Raw genomic sequence first — 24,899 nt, 5'->3', positions numbered from 1 at the left:
GTCACAGTTCAATTACATGATTAACTTATATTAAACAAGTACAATTACAATTACAAATTGTAGAAACAAAATTACAAAATAAAATTAAAAAATACTTCCAACATTTATTGTTGCTAAAATAGATTTGGAAATTTGAAGATTTCTAATAAATTAGAGAAGCAGTAAAGCAGAAAACTTGAGAAGGAAATAGGACACACAACTTTTAACTTTTTTATTGTTAAAAAATAAATAAAAAGGATGCAAAAAAAACCCTTAAAGAATCGTGTTTATAAAGAAAATAATGAAAAGTTTGGTCAATTTTCTGTAGTTACAAATTTTTTTGTAACTACAATTTTTACTGTTGCCTCATTTTGATACTCCGTTTGAGTATTATTTGGGTACACAGTATATATAGTCAAATCTATTTATCCCTATGGTTGAAGAGACCCCAGAGGAAATTAAATGGGGTGGAAAGAGTATGCTTGATTTTACTTTTCTCTGAGGTATCTTCCTGGAGGATTTAAAAACATATTAATCTCTGAAACTTCTAATACTCCATAGAGAAGTGCTCAAAAAGAGTGCAAGCATATTTTTTGGTAAAACCTAGGAACAGCACTGAGAATACAATTTTGTAGACAGAAAAAAATGCAGCTTTCTAAAACCATTCTTTCTATTCACAGAATTTAATTGATATGGATGAAATAAATCTGTATCCCAGATAAACAATGCCATCACCTTCAAGTGAAGTGTTAATTGCCCTGACAGACTATGTCTTCATCTTCTAGATGATTTGGACAGGAAAAGCAACACACCTTTTCACTTTAATTGATTAGCCAAGTAATTGAAAATGCTTTTCTCTCACAGAATATGCTTTAAATAGTACATGCTTCTGGTCAGCAAACTGTTTCATTCAACATGCAAAACAACTTCAGACCCTGATCCTAGAAATAGATTTACCAATTTTCCATAGGAATATTATATACATAAAATAAAGTTAAACTCAATTTCTTTAATTTTTTGACAATACTACAGCAATTTGTTTTTCTTTTTTCCATACTTCCATAGTGTCTACTCCCAATTTGTCATTTGGAACTATTTTGCTGACATTCACATGGATAGTAAAAATATGTGCAAATTAAAAACTGAGAACATAGAATAACTTTAGCAGGTACAAAGAAATCATACAAACACAATATTGTTTGTTAATCCACTGAAGCTGCTCATGCACTAAAAACAGCAGTCACCAACCTTTTTGGCACTAAGGACCAGTTTCAAGGAAGACAATTTTTCCACGTATTGGGGTGGGTGGGTTGGTTTTGGTTCCACTCACTCGCCTGCCACTCACCTTCACCTGTCTGGCCTTGTTTCTAACAAGCTACAGACCAATACCAATCTGTGGCCTGAGGGTTGGGAATCCCTGGGCTGAAATAACACAAAAGAAACTCTGACCTGAACAAGGTTCAAAAAAATCAAAACTATTGCGACCCATCCTGCAGGCAAAAAAACGACATCTGAGAAAAATGTCACACATTATAGTCCCCACTGTCTCCTTGGTCATTTCCCCCATCATTCCCAAAAGTATGTAATAAACTCTCCTCTGTCTATTCACCAGAAAGAAATAGGAAAACAAGCAGAAATAAATTCATTTAATGCAACCTTTGCTCTGAAAGTTAGTAATAAACAGTGTGACAACAGGATAAATGGAATCCATTACTCAAAATGGTTTAAACTGAGGACCTCCTCTCACCTTGATTCCTGAAGGAAAGATGTAAAGAAAGAAAGGGCTGAGAACTCTGTACTCAGTCACTCAAGCCCTAGTCATCTCATGCTATGAGATGATTACTGCTATGTGCTCCACATGGGACTACTCTTGAAGAGAATCTAAAGCTTCAGCTGATGTAGAACACAGCTGTTCAGACAGTCTTAGGACCTCTAGGGCGGCCCATATTATACACTACCGTACTGTGGGTTGCATGGCTACTACAATCATTTCCTTCCAAGTCCAATTCAAGGTGTTGGTTATTATCACATTTAAAGCCCTTCATGGCTTGTTTCCAGGCTATCTGAGGAACCTGCTTACCTTAATGGGACTAGCCATCCCATTTACGCCAGGATAAGGGGCCTTTGGCTAAGAATTTTTGGCTGGCAGGGTACAAAAGAGAAGTGTTTTCTGCCATGGTTCCCGATGTCTAGAACATTATGCTCCCCCAAGGTGACATCCACATGCATCCTTTTGGATTCCTTAAAGACTTTGAAAACATGGCTGTGCCAATTAGTCTAGGCCCCAATGTGGGATGTAACATTTTGGAGGGGGATTTTGGATGGAATAGATAACATCCCATGTTCCCCCTGTGCACATTTGGGTCCCTCCCTCTCCATTTTTATTTTAACCATATTTTAAATTTAAGAACTTTATTGTTTCAATATTTTACAGCGCATTTTAATTGTATATTTGTAATCTACCTAGAGTCAACACTGGGGGAGATGGGCGGTATGCAAGTTTAATAAATAAATAAATCCAATGATCCCTAGCTGACAACTGGAAGAAAGGAAATTTGGAATTTTGCCTGGAAGAATGTGACAAAGTGAAGCTCAGACTCTTTACTCAAATATATTTTCCAGCAAACAGAATTATTGATTTAAATAACAATATCTTCAGTAAAAGATGGTTAGCTATTTCAGCTAAAGAGAAAAAGCAGAATAATCCAAAACGGTTAAAATACTGGGAGCCAAACAGTTCAGCTAGGAGAAGAAATAACTTTTAAGTAAATCTGATCTTAACAAATGTTCTTTTGAATAATTTTTGTTAAAGTATTTTACAAGACAATTTGATACTTCTGAGTCAAAATCTATATCCAAGCCAAAACATTATTTTATTGATAGTTTGTTACTTATTCCACATATAGAAATGCTACTTTCAGTTGACCTTTTAAATATGAAGTCTGGTTTCTGTACTGTAAGCTACATAATTAACTAAACTTCAGATTTTCCTAACATTCCTCTAAGTCATGCTTAGAGAAAAGTGGTAGTATGATTTAATCTAATATGATTCCCTGGAGGTACATATTTCCTATTACATCTTGAGAAATATATTACCGGTTCCCAAAAATCGAATGTAGAACATGATGCAAAATAGTTCCTCTAACAGTATTTGCAAAATAGTTTAACTAGCCAGTCACACCCTCTGGATATAATTGCATGCATCAGCCACACTGCTCATTTCCAGGAGCAGAAATAAAAATATTGAGATATAGATCTATCCATGGTCAAGAATTCAGGTCAATTTATGTTTCTGATCTTCAAATACAAAAAATTACCATCATATCCTCCACTTTCTAACTTACATTCTACAATTCCTCAAAATCTTAAAAAAAATTCTTTCAGAGGATTTTCTCAGGAAATTAGAAGTGGCTTCAGAAAACGTACATCAAGCTACCTTTGTAATTACTTTTTGTAAAGATGTATAAATGAAAGTCACCTGTTTAATTCTTCTCCCTAAATTGTTGCTTCATTTGGGTTAGTGATCTGCTGTATTGCCAATATTTTCTGATAATATATTATACACAGCGTTCAGCTTCTACTAATTTTAGAATTATTTGCAGTTCTGGAAGTTTCTCCACAGGGATAAAGGAACTTTACAGAATGCTCTTTGTCAGGGGTGTCAAACTGGCAGCCCGCAGGCCGGATGCGTCATGTACAGGCCATGCCTACCCTACCACTGCAAAGGAAAAAAACACCATGAAACGTCACGTCATGGCAACGTGACACCACAAGATTCACATCTCTGCCCTATGTGATCATATACAGTGGGGCAAAAAAGTATTTAGTCAGCCACCAATTGTGCCAGTTCTCCCACTTAAAAAGATGAGAGAGGCCTATAATTAACATCATAGGTAGACCTCAACTATGAGAGACAAAATGAGAAAACAAATCCAGACAATCACATTGTCTGATTTGGAAAGAATTTTTTTGTAAATTATGGTGGAAAATAAGTATTTGGTCACCTACAAACAAGCAAGATTTTGGCTCTCACAGACCTGTAACTTCTTCAAGAGGCTCTTCTGTACTCCACTCATTACCTGTATTAATGGCACCTGTTTGAACTTGTTAGCAGTATAAAAGACACCTGTCCACAACCTCAAACAGTCACACTCCAAACTCCACTATGGTGAAGACCAAAGAGCTGTCGAAGGACACCAGAAACAAAATTGTAGACCTGCACCAGACTGGGAAGACTGAATCTGCAATAGGCAAGCAGCTTGGTGTGAAGAAATCAACTGTGGGAGCAATCATTAGAAAATGGAAGACATACAAGACCACTGATAATCTCCCTCGATCTGGGGCTCCACGCAAGATCTCACCCCGTGGGGTCAAAATGATCACAAGAACAGTGAGCAAAAATCCCAGAACCACACGGGGGGACCTACTGAATGACCTGCAGAGAGCTGGGACCAACGTAACAAAGGCTACCATCAGTAACACACTACGCCGCCAGGGACTCAGATCCTGCAGTGCCAGACGTGTCCCCCTGCTTAAGCCAGTACCTGTCCGGGCCCGTCTGAAGTTTGCTAGAGAGCATTTGGATGATCCAGAAGAGGATTGGAAGAATGTCATATGGTCAGATGAAACCAAAGTAGAACTGTTTGGTAGAAACACAACTCGTCGTGTTTGGAGGAGAGAGAATGCTGAGTTGCATCCAAAGAACACCATACCTACTGTGAAGCACTGGGGTGGCAACATCATGCTTTGGGGCTGTTTCTCTGCAAAGGGACCAGGACGACTGATCTGAGTACAGGAAAGAATGAATGGGGCCATGTATCGTGAGATTTTGAGTGCAAACCTCCTTCCATCAGCAAGGGCATTGAAGATAAAACTTGGGTGGGTCTTTCAGCATGACAATGATCCCAAACATACTGCCCGGGCAACGAAGGAGTGGCTTCGTAAGAAGCATTTCAAGGTCCTGGAGTGGCCTAGCCAGTCTCCAGATCTCAACCCCATAGAAAAACTTTGGAGGGAGTTGAAAGTCCGTGTTGCCCAACGACAGCCCCAAAACATCACTGCTCTAGAGGAGATCTGCATGGAGGAATGGGCGAACATATCAGCAACAGTGTGTGCCAACCTTGTGAAGACTTACAGAAAATGTTTGACCTCTGTCATTGCCAACAAAGGATATATAACAAAGTATTGAGATGAACTTTTGATATTGACCAAATACTTATTTTCCATCCATAATTTGCAAAAAAATTCTTTCCAAATCAGACAATGTGATTGTCTGGATTTGTTTTATCATTTTGTCTTGCATAGTTGAGGTCTACCTATGATGTCAACTACAGGCCTCTCTCATCTTTTTAAGTGGGAGAACTTGCACAATTGGTGGCTGACTAAATACTTTTTTGCCCCACTGTATATGATCACATAGGGCAGAGATGTCAATCTTGTGGCGTCATGTTGCCATGACGTGACGTTTCATGGTGTTTTTTTCCTTTGCGGTGGTAGGGTAGATTTTGAGGAATTATAGAATATAAGTTAGAAAGTGGAGGATATGATGGTAATTTTTTGTATTTGAAGGGACTCTGAGGGGGTGGGGGGTGTAGGCTGTTTTCATCCTCTCCAGGCTCCTATAAAGCATCTGGAGCCTGGGGAGGATGAAAAATGGCTTTTAAAAAGGCTGAACTCAGCTGACAGGGCAACGCCTCACTTGCCCTGACAAATGGCTCCACGTGCCACCTGTGGCACGTGTGTGATAGGTTTGTCATCCCAGTTCAATACCATACCACAAATAGTGGTCAATCTCTTATTAAAAACCTCTAGTGATGAAGCAGCTACAATTTCTGAAAGCAAGCGTTCATTCCAGTAATTGTTTTCATTCTCAGGAAAGTTCTCCTTAATTCTAGATTGAATTTCTCCTTAATTCTAGATTGAATCTCTCCTTAATAAGTTTCCATCCATTATTTCTTGTCCTGCCTTCAGGTGCTTTGGAGAAAAGCTTGAGCCCCTTTTTTGTGACATCTTTTTGATCATTTGAGACATCTTAATATTACAGGTGGTTTAATTTTTCAAAAGTCTTATCTCCAAACACTGCTACTAGAGAGGGCATAAATGTCCTTGAAGGACAATGGAAAGATCAGTTACCAAGACAACTGTCACAGAAGCATCACTTAAATCTATTCCAAAAACTAACTTGAGAAAATTTCACAATTTTCACAAAGATAAAGTGAAGAAGGAGGAAAGATATTACTACCTGCAATATTCTGCAACAATATCCATTTCAATAAAAAAATTAGACTTATATGACATTAGTTTGTTAGTCTGATCTGCTCTTTAGGGATGACAACTACAGATGTTACCTTGCTTCATGCCTCAACCAAATTTTATAAAGTAATTGGCCCTTCTTTTATGATCCTACTTAGGCAGGTTAGCTCTTCTTTGATAAAACACATTTGCAGAGTACCAGGGACAGAATACACTAGTTCAGCAAATATAATACCTAAAAAAAAACTCCTATTCATTACAAGTTACACACTGGATTTTATCTCAAAGAAAGAGGTTTTTAAAGTTTAAAAACTGTATTTGGTACTCAGAAATCAGAAGGCATGATTATCACAGTGCATTTATTATCATAATTTATTACCACAATTCAGAATTCTAGAAATGTTGGGTTTCTAGCAATAAATATTGCACTAATTCATAGTACTTAATTGCTCGTGCTTGGCATTAAATGCCAGCAGAAGCATCTAAGCCTCAAAAACTCTTCAAAGGTATGACACGCAAACCAGGATCTTGGGTTGATGCACTGCCAATAAGAACGAGTTGGAACCCATCATTTGTTCTTGGCTTTTGATTCCTGACTTCTTAAGAAAAAAAAGTCAAGAAAGTAAGTTTACACATCATGATAAACAAATTATGAAAGAAATTTTAACTCTTTCTACTGAGAAGCTCACCATTACATACTAATAGAGCAATACATGGAAGAGTCTATTTTCAAGTCTTCTAGAACAGTGGCCCCCAACGTTTTGGGCAGCAGGAACTGTTCCATGGGGAAAAAAATTCCACAAGCTACGGGGGGGGGGGCATATTTTTTGTGTGCTACCTAGATCCCGCACATGTGCAGATGGTTCCTAACAGACTGCGGACCAGTACTAGTCCGCGAACTGAGGATTGGGAACCCATTCTAGAAGGCATCTTACTAAATAGACTGCATATAATATTCTGTAACAGAAATCTCATTCTGAATATTTCTCTCTTTTGTTTAAATATCCCTTATTTCTACCTCCTCCTATTATTGTCATCATCTACTGCTTCAATACTATGCATCAGTCACACTTTAGGTACCACTTTTTCCTTCACTCATTCATTTTGTTTCTTTCAACTACTGTACAAATGTGTTTTGTTCTCTATTTTCCCCCATCATATTTTCATTTTTATCTTGAACTTATCTCTTTATTCATTTGCCATTTTTACAGTATAATTATATACTTGCTCTAATCTACAGGACACTTGCAAAATACACAAGATCTCTAATGCTGAATATTTGAAAACACTTTTAAAAAGCTTCAGCCTGTATATTTGAATAACCACATCAAGGAACAGAAACAAAAAGTAGTCCACACCTGCCATCAAAAACAAATTCAACAAAGTCCCATAGTAATCTGTAACATCTTCAGAAAAAAAAGTACAAATGCTGGCTAACACAGAAATACCTGTCAAAGTTGTGAAAACTGCATCAGTCGCCTTTCAAAGTTTAAGCCAGTTCATAAGGGGCAAAAGGCAATAGAGAAAATTTTTTGCCCTCACTATAATTCCTACCTTCTTCTGTTTCTATTTAGTGTCATACAAATTACCACAGCTTTTCTATATAGTAATTTTCACTTTACACCTTCTTCGACTTTCAACTACCATTGAGCCCAAAATGTATGTTGCTAAGTGATAATTTTGTTAAATGAGTTTTGCCCTATTTTACAACTTTCCTTGCTACATTTGTTAAATGAATCGGGCTTCCCTATTGACTTTGCTTGTCAGAAGGTTGCAAAAGGTGATCACATGAACCTAGGACACTACAACTGTCATAAATGTGAATTAGTTGCCAAGCATCCATATTTTGATCATGTGACCATGCAGGTTTTGCAATGGACATAAGTCACATTTTCAGTGCTGCTGTAACTTTGAATAGACACTAAATGAACTGTTGTACGTCAAGGATTATCTGTAGTTAAGATGAAATTATCTATGAAAGCATTAAAGAACCTATTTTTTTCCAAATTGCTTAGCAATTAAGTAGATGCCAAATATTTAAAATATGGGAAAAGATACACTACCAAACATTGGACTGATTTAAAATGCCTATCCAATTGTTAGGTTTCTCAATCAATCCTTATTACAGAATATACAGATAATTGTCTACATCCAACAGTTCATTTAGTGACCAAAGTTATAACCACTCTATTGTTAAATATCTATACCGTGTACGGGTTCTGGGAAGTCGGGTGGGGGTAGGTTGTGGGGGCTCGGGGGCTCGGGTGGGGGGGGGGGAGTATACTAAGCTTGATTTTAAAGCAATATGATTGCACATGTATATTGTCTTCTCTTACAACATGATATTGTCTATGTAATAATATACATGTGATTATATGTTATAAAAATGGAAAATAAAATTTTTTGGCAGAAAAAACAAAAGTTATAACGACTCTGAAAAAAGTGACTTACGACCAAAAGTTGATGGACGTAGCAGAGATGGCTAAATTGACTGCTTTGATTAAAGAAAAAATACAATTACTTTTGTTTCTACTTGGAAACTGCTGCTTCTGGACTTTTTGCTTGAGATGCAAAAAAATAAAAGAAACTTTAATTTGGGGTTTTGATTAAATAGGTTTGTTATTATAGAAATGAGCAATATATATTACCATGTAAAAGTAAAACGTTGAGGCTTAATACTATTATCTTATTCTACTGCACCAAAAGGAGTCAAAGTTTAACAGCTTTTGTTTCTTTTTTCCTTCTGCCCTACACTTTTCCTTTCCCTTCTCCCTCCCTTACTTTCCCACTATTTTCTTTTGTATTTAGTATTATCAACTAGTAAAAATTTGACTTATGACTGTTTTTCACACATATGACCATTGCAACATCCCCGTGGTCACATGATCAAAATTCTGATGCTTGGCAACCGGTTTGTGTTTATGATAGTTGCGGTGTTTTCGGGTCATGTGATCCCCCTTTTGCAACCTTCTAACAAGCAAAGTCAATAGGGAAGCCAGATTCACTTAACAACCTGGTTACTAAGTTAATAGCTACAATGATTCTCGTAACAACTATGGCAAGAAAAGTCATTAAATGAGGCAAAACTCACTTAACAAATGTCTCACATAGCAAGATAAAGTTTGGGCTCAATTGTGGTCGTAAGTGGAGGACTATCTGTATATGGATATATAACAATATAAACCAGCTAAGAAATCACATTTTTCAAGCAATCTACCTACTCAACATGGAATCTCAGTTAAAATTATGAATACTCAACTATCGGACATAGTTGCAGATTTTAAAATAAAATCGAAGTGGAACAAACAATCTCATTATTTTGATAACTATTTGATCAGTATCTAAAGTACAGTACTAGTCCAATTTACCAACTTATCTAAAACTAGTTAAAGATAATATAATGCAAGCCACATTACATATTATTAGTAACCATTTTTTAAACCTGTTTAAAATGAGATTTCCAGGTCCATTTAAAATTATTTAAAACAATTTTCTTAGTTTTCCTGACAAAGAGAACAGACCTTAATTTATGCTTCCCCAAAACTATCATATATAGATTAATTAGGAGCCCAGCTTTTGCCAGACAATTTGGACATGTTGGCCAAGTTTACAGAGGCTAACTTTCTTTTGCATTCACAACACTATTCTAGCCAAACAACCAATGTGCATACATTGGCAAGACAATATAGTAACGAAAATAGTTTAAACATACTAACATCCTAGTCTTGGGGCATCCAGTCAAGCTACGCAAAGAGGTGTTTTTGTCCCTTGCATACTCCCAAATGTGGAAGTAGGATCAGAAACTGGATCTGGAAAAAAAGGGTAAACAGCATGTTAGTTAAATTCACAGGTGGCACTTCTTGGGTACGGCTACAAACATTAGCAAGAACAAAAATACAAATGGATTTTGGAAGACATGAAGAAAATGCATATTTCACAAACATGACAATGATATGCAATCAGAGTTCAACAGACAGTGAAAACACTACCAAAAAATCCCAATACGCGAAGAGCAATGAGAGATAAGAAAACTGTAGGAGTAGAAATGTTTTATTTCTGAGCCACAATAAAATAACTGTTGCCTCACTACACTGAGTAAAATTAACTATGGACACTTTCTATAGAAACCTTCATTCACTTTCATACACATGGTCCTTGTACTATAGTTACAGAGTCTTTAGAAGGGGGAAACTACATTTCCTCTCAGAAAGATGCAGTAAGCATGGTTAGGAAGCAAAAGGTGCACATTCCTATTAAGGTACTGTATTTTTCAGAGTATAAGACGCACATTTTTCCCTAAAAAAAAGAGGCTGAAAATGTGGGTGTGTCTTATACACTGAATACAGCATTTTTTGCCTCCCGAAGCCCCGCTCCCTTCACCAAAATGGCCATGCGTACCCTTATGGAGGCTTCCAGAGAGCTCTTGGGGGCTGGGGAGGGCAGAAATGAGCAGAAACCGGGCCATTTTTGCCCCCCCCCCCCCCAGCAGCACTCTATAAGCCACCCTAAGGCTATGCGTGCAATTTTTTTCATTTTCATTTTCACAAAAACGGGCCATTTTTTGCTTTTTGGGGGGGGCACCCCCAGGAGCACTCTGCAAGCCCCCCCCCAAGGATATTCATGCCTTTTTTTAAAAAAATGGGCCATTTTTGGGAGGTTTGCAGAGTGCAAAAACTTTTGTTTTTCCTTTTGGAAAGCTCTTTAACATTGACGAGAATTACATTGATCAAGTGCTGTGCCAGCAAAAACAAAGTCTTAGATGCTGCAGATTGTCAGCGATTTCCTTCTCCAGCACATGGATAAATACACCTGGAAACATCTACCTACCTACCTACCTAGTCTCTCTCTCCATACCTATCTACTGTATTTCTCTCTATTCCTCTACCTACCACCTACCTACTCTCTCTCTCTCTCCATACCTATCTACTCTATTTCTCTCTCTTTCTCTCCCTCTCTATCCCTCTATCTACCTACCTACTTTTAAATACCTATTTTTAAATTTGCCTCTTCAAAACCTTGGTGTGTCTTATACTCCGGTGCTTCTTATACTCCGAAAAATACAGTATTTAGTTTTCTATCTAGCTTTAGCTATTTCCAGCTATATGGTAAAGACAATTTTTTTTCTACACTGTTTTTATTTCTATCAAGTGTAAAAAAATAGGCTCAGAGTTTACAAAAGAAAAACACATTTTAGCCTTTTTTGTCAGAAACTATTGTTTGAATGGGAATAGTTTAACAATAAATATTTCCGAAAAAAAGACTGGAGGTTCACTTGACTTTCCAATAAAAACCTAACTGAAAAATTATGAAAAATACTCTCACAATTCCTTTTTGCCTGTTTTGGCAGAAAATACCCTCTGGCTACCTTGGTTTCAAACAAATAGTACAATGCAATTATATGGATTTGAATCAATGGCAGCGGTTTACATATTATTCTGGTTAACACATATGGTTCATTTCATCACAAAATACAATACAGCACTATAGCATAAATGGCTTTATTTATTTATCTTCATACTGTTTTCAGCACACTATTAAAAAACAACCTGGGAAAATAATGTGCAACAGATAGCAAGCTTCAACAACTGTACTCAGTCTCAAAAATAAATGTTTCTTGATCAACAGACCAATTACTTCTGATAGATCTATTCTCTTATTTTGTAAATCCATTTCTATTCAGAATTTATTGAGAATTATTAGTTTGGAATTTTGTCTGAGATTTTTACAGTTTGCTTATACCACATAACCCCTCCCCCTCACAAATAACCTTATATCATACAATTCAGAAGGACTGGAATTCAAACCTTCAGCACTAAAATTTCTTATCTGTGTTCGGGGCTTTCCTGATTTATCTTAATGATATGTTAAGAATGTTATGATCATACACACACACACACACACACACACACACAAACACAATTCCTCAAAAAAACTGGTAAAATCCATGTAACGTAACAATATACTGCAAAGTAAAATTTTAGAATATAAATACTGAGATCTGACAACATATTGATTATATGCCATCAAGGAATTGATTCATACTGACCACATACATAGAAATGCTGCAACTACTTGATATAGCATGGGCCAACTTCAAGGCTTAAAAGATATTGTATTACTGCATATCATCTGACAGAATATTTGTTTAAACAAAGAAACATCTAACCATACAAAGGGGAAAAAGAGAAAAGGCAATATTGTCTATTTTTAGTAGAGGGATTTGTAAGATGGGATTTTCTTTCATTATCTATAGAAAATCCTGCACGACATTAAAATATTCAAGCAAGCTATTTATTCAAAACCATCTTTAATCTAAGGGTAACTTTATGAGATACTTTATTATGTTTAGCAGAATGTCCGCGTGTCACTTATAAAAGGCACATTCATGTACACACTATAGTTTTTCCCTTTGAAACACATGCATGGTGGAACCCAACCCTTTTTCCAATTACCATCTTTGTGTCTGCTAGAGACAAAGACACTTTTAAATACATTTGATGAAATGACAATGTATTTTTACATATATGTTGTTTCCTTAACTACAGTCTGTCCCTGAGTGCTTAAAAAATATAACTGCATATTTTATAAAATTTAAATTGCTTTAACATTATTCACTGCTTTACAAAAACCATGAATATACTTGCAAGTTTGATGTTAAGAAAATAAGGGAACTCTGCAAATAGGAGTTCATGAAAATAACCGTTACTGAAGATAACAATTAAGTAAACACAATTGTTTTACATTTGAAAAAGAATAGGTTATCACCGGTCACATACTTTACATACTGAGGAGTTCTTGGTTAATAAATATGCATCAACAGCAATACCACTTTCACTTTTTAGCTTCCTCTAAGCCAGCGGTTTTCAACCTGTGGGTTGCGACCTCTTTGGGGGTTGAACGACCTTTTCACAGGGGTCGCTGAGGAGCCTCCCACGGAGAGGCTGGTGAGAAGCTGGCCCAAAGGGAAGGAGCAGCTTGGGTTCCCTGCACGGTGGAAGGAGAAGTGCCAGAAGACTCACAGGCTTCCCAACAGGCAGTCCAGCCAGCCTCCCATGCGGCGACTGTTCCTGTCCGGGAGCTCCTACAGGGCGCACACCTTCGCCGGGGTTGAGCTGCATCAAAGGGGGAGGCTTGGGCAGTGAGAAGGGCAATGTCTGAGGAGGCTGCGGCAGCCGCCAAGTCTCCACCTGACATCGCTTTCTCCCCTCCCCCCAGGCACAGGCCTGGCTCCACTGAGCCAGCTCTCCTTAGTTCCGCCGGGATCCGAGGGGGAGACTGTTAGCTGGAAACTGAACAGAGAAGAAGGGAAGGGAGACCAGACTGTGGACGCGGAAGGGGGAGGTTACTGGTGAACAGAGGACGCTGGGAAAGCAGCTCGCTCCAAGTGATGGAGGTTGATGGGCAGAGCTATGGAAGCCAAGAGGTACCATTTCTGAGGCGTAAAACAAGGCGGGGAAAATAAAGGAACGTGGGATGCACGTACACTGATTCCCTATTAACACTGTTACCCATGCTATAGTGTACACATGCAGCTCTTTGACCCCTCTCCTGTAGCGCCCTGCTGACCAAATTGCACAATCTGCTCTCCGCTCCAAGAAAGCGCGAGCCTCTAGCCTGCTTTTGCGATTCCGCGTCCTTCGCAGGCAACTCAGTGTTGGGAAGAGCTCCAGCCCTTTTCTTGTGCTTATTTCTTGCATGCACACAAGCAAAATACCGTCCTGGGCCAGGATCACGGCAGAGGGGTCAACGACTCTCCTCCCACTGTCGCTACTGTACAATGAGGTGAGTAACTGAGTATGCAGCACCGGGGAGCCACACTGCGGAGACTCCTCAGCGCCAGACTTAGGTCAGCGCAAACCGCGGTCCCCTTCGTGTTGGCTCAGGAAGGAGGGGAATGGGGAGCAGCAGCAGTAGCTGGTTGGGTGCAGGGAGGGAAGAGCTCCAGTTCTCCTGCACTGCACAGGGCTCTCCTTGCGCAGGGCTCTGGAGCTCTTCCCTCTCTGCATCCGGAGACAGCTGCTGCGGCTTCTTCCTGAGCCAACACCAAGGGGACCACGGCTGGTGCTGACCTGAGTCTGGAGCTGAGGAGTCTCCGGTGCAGTGTGGCTCTCCTGTGCAGCACAGCCATCTACTCACTTCTCAGTGGTGGCAGCGGAAGGAGTCGCTGTCCCCCCGCCATGATCCCGGCCTAGGAGGGTATTTTGCTTGCATGTGCAAGAAAGAGATGAAAGAGAAAGGGGAGAAAGAGTGAGAGAGAGAAATGAAAGAGAGCAGAAGGAGAGAATGGGAGAGAGAGAAAATAGAGAGAAACAAATTAGAGGGAGAAGGGGTAGAGGGAGAAAGAAATGAAAGAGAGCTAAAGGGAGAGAATGAGAGAGAGGGAAAAGAGAGGGAAACAAATCAAGGGGTAAGAAAGGAAAAGAAAGAAATTTTCTCAGACCTATGACGAAAACAATGGCAAGCTAGATGTCTTGCCAAGAAAACTGCAGTTTGCCAGAAGGCACAAATTGGAAGCAAGTCTGATTTTTTAAAAAGAAGATAACAGAGATGGCCAAAAAAATGCATCTGAAAATAAGATTATTTATAATTTGGGATAACGTATTATATTGTCAAACTCAAAAGAAATCAAAATATATATCCTATTGCTGTCAGTACAATCTTACCAGCTTCTATCAACTTAGAGTTCACTATGAAAAGATTACAGAGAAGCAATTTCCTACAATTAATAACTTTATTTTGGATTTGCTATCGTATTCAATGAGAAAGAAAGAAAAAGAAAGAGGGAAAGGGAAGGAAAGGAAGGAAGAAGAGAAAGGGAGAGGAAAAATAGAAAAAAACAGAAATGAGAGGGAGGGGGAGGGAAGAGAGACCCTATTCCCACAGAAAACACTGAGCACTGAAACCTGGGTAGGCATGTTTGGGGGGGTGTCATGTGACTGGGTGGGAATGATGTTGGGTTGGTCACACCCACCCAGGTTTTGTGGCTCCTGGTGTTTTATTTTCTGTGGGAAATGGATCCAAATGGCTCTTTGAGTGTTTAACATTGCCGACCCCTGTGCTACACCAAGCTTCAAGAAAAAATTTCATTCATTTGTAACTAAAAATAAATATTTCACAATATATACATATTTTTGTGATTAATCACTATGCTTTATGTTCAATTTATAACAATAAAAATACATCCTGTATATCAGATATTTACATTACGATTCATAACAGTAGCAAAATTACAGTTACATAGTAGCAACAAAAATAATTTTATGGTTGGGGGTCACCACAAAATGAGGAACTGTATTAAAGGGTCGCGGCATTGGGAAGGTTGAGAACCACTGCTCTAAGCTATTTATTATTTAAAAAAACTCAGAATATAGCTTTTGTAAGTCATTTCCTTCTCAGTTATAAGACATATTTAATGTTTCTAAAGTCCACAGTCAACTCTCTGAAATATCTCTCTTGAGGTCTTAGAGTCACCATATAGTGTTTTTCTGTAAATTATTCCAGGTGAAAAAGACTTTTTTTTTTTTACTAAGACATGTCTCCCATTAGAACAGGCTACAATAAAAATTTAAAAATTACAAAGTAGATCAGCACAACAGTCTTTTATAATCAAATCTTAATACAGTTCTACCACAAGGTTTATAAAATTGCTTACCAGATGTAAAAGAGGAAATGACTTTCATTCTTAAATAGCTGAAACAGTTTCTGCAAAAATTACATTTTTTCCTAATCTAATTATTTGCCTAATGTCTCATTTTTAATAAATAATCATGGAGATACAACCATGGATAATTGCAATAAAATACTCTTTTGTCAAATACGTTTATCAGTGTATGCAATCTTGAGGGAGTCTAATGTAAACATACATTTATGCTCAATTTCTGAGATTTTGCTGCACTTCCTTTATTCTATTTTTACGACTTTCAGAGATTTGCTAGCTAAACAATGCACAACAAATTAATAACTTTGACATTTTTATGTACCTTCCTAGTTGTGTGTTTACCAACACAGTACTACCAGATGCCTGGCAAAGGAACATAGGGCGCTTAACATTAACCTCATTGTCACTCTTTTGCCAGAGGCCTTTCCTGAACTTCATCTGTCCTGTATAATACTGAATACTTTTCTCTGAAGACAGGATTTGTTTCATCAGTATTCTTTTCCAAATCAGAAAGTGCCAGCTCTTTCAACTTCTGCTACATTACCTATAAATATGATAAAATTATACTTATAAGCAAAAGACTAAAATATTCAGTTACAAATTCAATTATGTTTCTGAGATTATACATTTAATCTATATAACAAGATACATTATCACAATTATGGATTTTCAACTTGTGGTTTCAAAGTCTGAAACTCAAATCTGGTAAACTGCTTTATGTACATTAAAAAACATATACACAATATCAGGCATTTTTCTTCACTTGACAAAAATGACTACATGTTTGAACAGTAGAGCTGCAAGAGATGAAAAAAAGCTCAAGATGAGCTCCAATATCTGAAAACAGGATAATCAGAAAAATTAAGTATTAAATGTACAATAATGGGTATTTATTAAGGATTCAGAAAGAGATGGCCACTAAGTGCCAAATGACTGAATGAAAATATTCATTAGAAATATTTAGAAAATATTTCTAAATATAATATTTACCCTAGAAAGTTATCTCAAATAAATTCTAAAATTCTCCTGGTAGAATAGCTATTATAAGTTAGCATACTAACTATAATGGGTTTTTTTCCATGAAAAAGAACTTATGAAAGTTCATGAAAAAGTTTATGAAAATTTATTCCCTGCATTCCAATGTGTATAAATGGCATATTTTATCTGAAACTAAATAATTATTTTCTCATTTGTTATAATATTCATGCCAACATTTTAAAATTAACAAAAATCTGAGTTATTCCATTGCAATAGTTCTTATTTCACCTGATCAGGTGAAGTCAGTATGCAACATGCAAATCAAAAACAATAACATACAATCTTATTGGTACCAATCATATTCCTTTCATTATATTATAAAAGATAGATTTTGATAACTTGTTTTTTATTTGCAAATCCTCATTTCTATTTGAAGTCCTGACATACAGACAAATATTAAGGAAATGATAATACTTATTTCTAGTTTCTAAACAGCAAACAGTTTTTACTCCAAATGTATCTTGATAAAAGTAGAATAACTCATTTCTAAACAAGTAATATCTTATTTAAGAGCTATATCTGTATCTCAAATCAAAGCATACAAGTAATGTTTAAAATGTGTAGGTATACCTTTATATATTTCAGAGCACACAAGATTAATCATCTTATTTTAATGATTTTATATCACTTCAATTTAAACATGCCATCTTCCTTCTATTTCCCCTACTTGTTACCTTAAAAAGGCTAAATTACCTGCCTTGTACAATATGTAAACTAATTGTGTGGTACCTAGCCTCTGAAGTAACAAGATTTCTTTTTCAGTTCTGCTACCTAAGATCAACTATGCAAACAGAACAGATAGTATTCTATACTATCAAGCTTTCCTTTCTCAGAAATGAAAATGAAATGATATATACTACTGTTTCACTTTTATGAAATAAGGATCAGAAAATACCCTAATATATTCAAGTAATTTTATGAGAGCAGATACATGAAGTAAACACCACCTCATAAAATGGATCAATGTGAAGTTCAAACTATTAGGTACAATACTATCAAGATAAAATATCACTAACATAATTATACTTTGGACTGTCTAAAATGTTTTTGTACTTTACCTCCAAAAATAATCTGGATGACTAGGTGATTAACCTTCACAGTTTAGTCATTTCCTTCATATCTTTTGTTTACACAAGAGGGGGAAAGTACACCCAAATGGAAACTGGGGCTGCAAAGAAGGCAAGAGGAAAAGGAGTGAAGCATTTAGCATAGATAATATTTTTCCCCAGAGTACATTAGGTTCCTAAAAGAAAAATAATAATAATCTCCAAGTCAAGTTCAGCTTCTGGAGACTTCATGGATACCATCCATGTAATTTTCGTGGCAGCAATATGGAGCTGCCAATCTGGGGTAGTGTTTTGATTTCCAAGTCTAGCCTACAGTCTGGAAATCCCTGGTGGTCAGCTTCTGAGCCTAAATAAGGTCAGCTAGATGTTACCATCTGCTCAGAAATTGACTGGTAAAATTACCCAAACTGCTTTATAGCTGTCCTTCCTTTGATCCTACAACTGACTTTAATAATTCTATTTGAATAAGAGACTATTATCAATACATCCAGAAAGTCAGTTTAAACCTTTCAACTATTTGCCCTACAAATGTGCTGGATTACAAAACAAGGGCAATACAGGCTGAAGATAAGATCTATATTCAGTACATCTGGAGAAAATCACAATGAGGAACCCCAAAGAATTTGCGAAAATAGATGAAATAAGAGAATAAAGTGAGTGTTAAATCAAGTGATATAGATAGCAGCAAAATGATTAATCTCCTAGTAAGATCCTAGTAATCAGAGACTAACCTGTATAAAATCTGAGTTTCCTTAAAAGAAATGTGTTAAATACATTACATTCTTCAGTTTTTTTTAAAAGCAGCACTAAAATATATACATAAAATATTTTTACATTAAAAAATAACTCTAAATTACTTTTATGACATAATCTTAGTCAGATACGCTCACAGCTGACAATATATTCTTACAAACCATGGACTATTTTTGGTAAATTAACCAAAATAGTTTACTGAGCAATATGCTAGTGGAACAAAAAGCAATTATTTCATGTTTTGAATTCAGATAATCAATATTTTGTTTTTTAAAAGTACATGGTTAAGGATTAATAAATATATCACAACTGAAGATAAAGATCATGATTATTAAACTGAATTATGCTTGTGCTAAAATTTGGGGGTTTCAAAGTAAAACAGCAGTAAAAAATTTTATGATCACAGTAAACATATTCCAGCATGCTTCCTTTGCTATTTAAGAAACAAGATCTTAGTTTTACTACTCCTGCTCATTAAACAATATACCAGTATGCTTGAATTCTAAGATACACTTACTTGGCAATAATGTCTCTAAAACAGTGAATGTACTTCCAATAAGCATGCAAAAGATTACATTGTAAACTTAGAACTCAGAAGTTAAGTACTGAGTTAATAACAGTATTGTCTTAACCTGAAGAAAAACACATTCCTCTTCAAGAAAATGAAGAGAATATATGCAGCATGAATTAAAAAAAGATGTTTAGGATATAATCCTGTACTAATTTACCTTGGAAAAAGACACACTGAACTCAGCCTGGCTTAGTGCTGAACGGACTTGTACAGGATTGGAGGCATTGTTAATTACTGAAAGGCGCCTATATTGTTGATACATTTTGAAATTCAATCAGATAGTAAGCCTTGTTTCCTAAATTAGCGCATCCTTCACCTTCATCTTTGTTTTATCTCTAACAGCTAATTATGATTGCAATAACAGCCACCTTTGGGGGGGGGGAGGAAAGCCATGTACAGTACCAACTTTCAAATCAGTATTTCCTTTAAAAATAGCTTAAGCCGCAGTATCTATTTTTTGACCAAAATCTAATTTAGATATTCGAAATGTGAGTTAAGGACCATTATCTTTCGACCCTACCACCCCCCAAAATAAGTTAGCGCGCGTGTCTAAACTAGTGCTAAAACCAGGCTACTCCTCAATAACGGATTACAATTCGACTGTCAAAAGGGTAGGAGCAAGCGGGATGGGGGGGGGGAGAAGGGGGTGGCCATGGCGACCCGCTCGTTAAAATCTGGGGAATAGGAGAGGGGCGTGGTCACCCGGAACGATTCGTCTCCACGATCATCCCCCACCAAGGGCAACTTTCTCTAAGTCGCTCAGCTTCTCATCGCGGATGTGCCTCGCTCGGCGAGGGCTAATCTAAACACTTCCTTCCTTCACCCGTTCCGGCGGATACAGACCGGCCTAACCCCTTCCCCCAAACAAAGGGCCCTCTTCCTCTCCCCCAAAGGGGCGGGAGGCCAGGCCGGAGTGGGCGGGGCGGAGCCTAGGCCGCGGTTGCTCCGTGAGGCGCAAATGGGGGGAGGGGTGGAGAGAGAGCGCGAGAAGCGACCGATCCGCGCGGGCGGATGGGCGCGTGCAGGGCCATCCGGAGAGCGGCTGAGCAGGTGGGAGGGAGTGGGGGGGGGGAAAGGGTGCGGCGCGCTGTCCCCTCGCTGCAAGGGAAGGGAAAGGGGGAGGGGGAGGGTCAAACAGCGGTCAGCCTCCCCTCCTCCCAGAGAGTCTCCTCGCCTCCCCCCCTCGGTCCCTCACCCACACAGCGCAGCAGCCGGTGTCGCCACGAGTCGAGCTGGTGGCGGAAGCCGCGCCTCTCGATGGAGCACTTCTGCCGCCTGCACGGACTCGCCATCTTCTGGGGGAGGGGCCCCAAGTCACCGCCGGCACGCCTGCCATCTGCGTCACGCGCGCGTCAACGCGCACGAGCCGCGCGGGGGCGGGGCGCAACTCTGCCTGCGACCGCCCGAACCAAAGTGGGCGGGCTTTGGTTTACATGGCAATCATAGCTGGGATAAAAGCCTCCGTTGTTGGCAGGTGGGGACTCTCTTCCCTCCTTCCACCACCTCCCGCCCCCTTCTCCCCGAGTCTCGCGCTTGAGAGGTCCGCCGAATTCGGGCAGTGATGCGTTCCGGCCAGGCTCGGGCCGCTAGTGGGAGAGTTTAAACTAGGAGCGAACTCGTGCGATAAAATTGATGTCTAATCTACACGAATGTGACCTCCAACTAGCCTGCAGGCCATTGGACGCGGAAGCCCTTTCAAATAAACCAAATAAAGTTATACTGCAAGAGAAAAGAGTTAAATTTGACATGAAAATAAGAGTCATTCTTTTCCAATCTTTTAAATAACAACACGTATTTCTAATAGAATAGCATGCATTAAAAATATTAGAACCGCATGTGATCTTTAGGTATGGTTGGTATAGTACAATTTCATGAGGCTCAACAACATTGCCTTTCATTTCTTCACATTTCTTCACATTTCTTACCACAAGAATGTTAAAAATGTAAAGTATTAAGGATATAAAGAATGACTTTCTGAACCTGAATGTTCTGTATTCAAATTTGATACAATTATATTATGAAGAATGCTGCTTCAGGAAAAACTATATGAAACTACATTTTGAATATTCCACCACAACTTTTATATATTTGTAGGATATCCCAAAATCTGTTCTTCCCCTATCCAGAAGAGTGAGATATTTCACTGTATTGCCATATTACATGGCATTTTGGATGAGAAACAATTGGAAATGTACATTACTTCCATAATAGTACAATATTTATATACTAAAAAAACTGGTGAAAGAAGAAAAATGATTATGCATAACAGAAACAATCTGCCAGAAGGCAACTAAGGCAGCAACTCCATTCCAACTCAAAGCTACATTTTTTGCTGCATCTTTCTCCCATGAAATGTTCTCTGCCTCAGATACTAAAAGATAATTCATTCAAAATAATATAGTTCACAGCTATTAAGAAACTCCCTGGATTAATTGTAAAAGAAAACTGAGCCACCAAGTATATAATTACAATGAAAATACTAGAAATATTCTAAAATCTTTCAGCTTTTGTAAAAAAAAATACAACATCCTTTTACTGTAGGTTATATTAGGCAAGGGTTTATCCACTTTTTCATTGATGAATAACCATAATCCTTCATGGATTTTGCTTTAGTTCATTTCTTATCATTTATTTTCTAGATAATCTAAACTTCTCTGTCACATTGAACATTTATAGACTGCTACCTTTATCATGGCCAAAGACAACAGATGTATTACTTCACCCACTTATAATATGAAGGAACAAACTGTGATGAGCAACATCGTCTGCCATATACTTTCAGCACAATTAATATTTTGTCTCCTAACAGATCTCACAGATATTGGTCAGATTTGGCACAGTGTCATGAAAAGAGCCAGTCTCATTTGTCACTGCATAATTCTGAAACCATGTGGTGTGATGCAGCAATTTCTGTATAAGCTTCTTCAATGAATCTTGACAGATTTATTATGGGACAGAGGACCTGGCTACAGTGCTTCATGCCTTTATTGTAAACAGTTAGATTATTGCAACTCCTATATGAGGCTGCCTTTAAAGACTACCAGGAAACTTCAGTTGGTGCACAAAGCAGTGGAACAGGGTATTCTTGGCTAAGGACTGTTGGGCACATATTATACCCATTATCTAGCCCTGCAATGGCTGCTTATTAGCTCCTGAGTGCAATTTTAAAAGCTGGTCTAAAACTATAAAACTCTTTATGGTTTAGATTAGAACCTGGTTTTCTGCATCTCCCCATTAGAATTAGCAATAGCAATAGCAATAGCAGTTAGACTTATATACCGCTTCATAGGACTTTCAGCCCTCTCTAAGCGGTTTACAGAGTCAGCATATTGCCCCCAACAACAATCCGGGTCCTCATTTTATCCACCTCGGAAGGATGGAAGGCTGAGTCAACCCTGAGCCGGTGAGATTTGAACAGCCGAACCGCAGAACTGCAGTCAGCTGAAGTAGCCTGCAGTGCTGCATTTAACCACTGCGCCACCTCGGCCTTTATTGGCCTGATTATTTTTGATCCTGCTGGAATTGTGCCCCAATTCCAGATCATGAGGGGCACTATTTTTTGTTAAGGCACCTGGCCTCTGGAATGACTTCCTGTTGGAGGTTCATTTGTTTGTTTTCCAGAAAAAGACTACACTGTTTCCAGAAGATTGCCAGGGCTCATTCTGTATTGTGCTGGGCTTTGTTTGCCTTATTTATAAGTTGCTTTATTATTTTTAAATATTTTCCCCATTTTTAGGATTTGTATAAATTACTAAAAGTAGCAAAGATACTAATGCTCCTTCCTCCTCCTCCTATTTTCCCTATGACAATCCTGTGGGGTGAGTTGGGCTAAGAGAGAATGACTGGTCCAGTCACCCAGCTGACTTTCTTACCTAAAATGGGACTAGAATTCATAGCCTGGTTTCTGGTGCCTTAATCACTAATTCAAATGGGCTATTTTGTATTTTTATTATATTTCTTTTGTCTCATGAGCCACCAAGTCTTGTGATGTTGGCAGTATACAGATTTAATAAATACATACATTTCTGAAAAGAAACATTGTTTCCATTTAAGATCCTACCTAAGGCTAGGAAAATTATATTGGATAATTGTGAAGATGCTAAGCTGGTCAATTAGTTTGCCAAAATTATATTTTATCATTGCCCAAAAATTGATAACCATTGTTTAATAGGTAGTCAACTTAAAATCAGAATTGGGACCAGAATTTATTTGTGCTTTCAGGCCATTCACTGGTACTTTGTGTGTGTTGTGTGTGTGTTTCTAAAGGACCCAGGATTGAAGATACAGACCACCCATAAGGGTAAAACGAGAAAATTTTAATGTATCAATGCTTGATTATAAGTTGAGTGAAATCATTAGTTTCACTCATGAATTTACAGAAATTTATGATTTGGTAGGGAACACGGCACTGCATATTAGTGGAGTTTGGCTGAAAATACTGAATTTTGAGCAGAACTCAGACTGGTACATAATCCGTATGAAGTACAAAGACTATGAAGAACTTGCATATTATCTTCAGAAACATAGCAGAAAACCTGGAGATTTTCTTTCAAAGCTTTCATTTGGTGTATGCCACCTTTAATTTTCTCTTTGGTATTCATTATGAACTTTATTGAAGGAATAAGAAACAAATATAATGAAGGAGAAATTCATTATAAGGAGAAAATATGAATGAGCTGCTGAATAATACACAAGGGAATTCCTGGTTTTTTTAAATAGTTAAATTAGCAATCAAATCACATCATTCCAATTAGCATCAAAACTAAGAACAAGCTACAGGTAGTCCTTGACTTAAGACCATAATTAAGCCCAAAATTTATGTTTTTAAGTGAGAAATTTGTTAAGTGAGTTTGCCTCAATTTACAACTTTTCTTGCCACAGTTAAGTGAATTACTGCAGGTGTTCAGTTAGTAACACGGTTGTTAAGTGAATGTGACTTCCCCATTGACTTGGCAGTTCACAAAAGGTGATCATGTGACCCAGGACACTGCATGGTTAACTTTTTAAAAATTGGATCTAGTTTCCTAGAAATGTGGATAATTGTAAAATTAACTATGGGTCTGAAGGGGTGCCATGTTATATTGATGATTAGATATCACTTATATCTATTTGAAATCTCTGGAATATCTTCTAAGTATGAAGTCACCTGCACATAATTTCAGTAGATTTCATAATACTTCTATCTTGTGACAAAGCATACATCCAACCCAGCCATTTTATAGTAGTACTCAAATGTAACTTACTAGCCCAAACAGGTCAACATTTGCATCTAATGATTTTCCATCTCATGAAAAAAATGAAATTTCAAATCAGATTATTTCAGTTGACAGTGGTTGAACAAAGTCTTTGCCTGTTTTAGATACCTGCATGCTAGTAGTGAAAGATAACCCCTTACAATATATCTTTACTGGTTTCAAATTAAAACCTCTATCATATGCCTCAACATGTAGAAAAGTAACTGAAGTTTTGTTACTCAAAGAATCCATCCAAGCCATAACTTTTTGGCAGCGAAGAACTGAACCTAGCAGTTCATGTTACTTCAACATTGAAGAACTCCCCCCTCCCCCAAATAACTTCTTAA

General features: G+C 37.7%; 1 protein-coding gene across 5 annotated transcripts in view; it reads right to left on the bottom strand.

Annotated features, from left to right (window-relative positions):
- The window catches only part of LCOR (ligand dependent nuclear receptor corepressor), a 95,382-nt gene extending 74,442 nt beyond the window's left edge, over positions 1-20,940 (bottom strand). For 2 of the 5 annotated variants that reach the window (XM_032225479.1, XM_032225480.1), the window contains exon 1: positions 20,514-20,934. In XM_032225479.1, coding sequence (XP_032081370.1) covers positions 20,514-20,610 — 97 coding nt within the window. In that variant the 5' untranslated portion in view covers positions 20,611-20,934. Of the gene's footprint in view, positions 1-9,947; positions 9,961-20,513 lie in introns of those variants that run through there. The other 3 variants (XM_032225483.1, XM_032225481.1, XM_032225482.1) reach the window with 3 other exon arrangements.
- Between the last annotated feature and the right edge of the window lie 3,959 nt (positions 20,941-24,899).

The sequence above is a fragment of the Thamnophis elegans genome, chromosome 10 (assembly GCF_009769535.1).
Source record: "Thamnophis elegans isolate rThaEle1 chromosome 10, rThaEle1.pri, whole genome shotgun sequence".
In the NCBI taxonomy this organism is placed as follows: Eukaryota; Metazoa; Chordata; class Lepidosauria; order Squamata; family Colubridae; genus Thamnophis; species Thamnophis elegans.
This window is presented reverse-complemented; position numbering and strand designations above follow the sequence as displayed.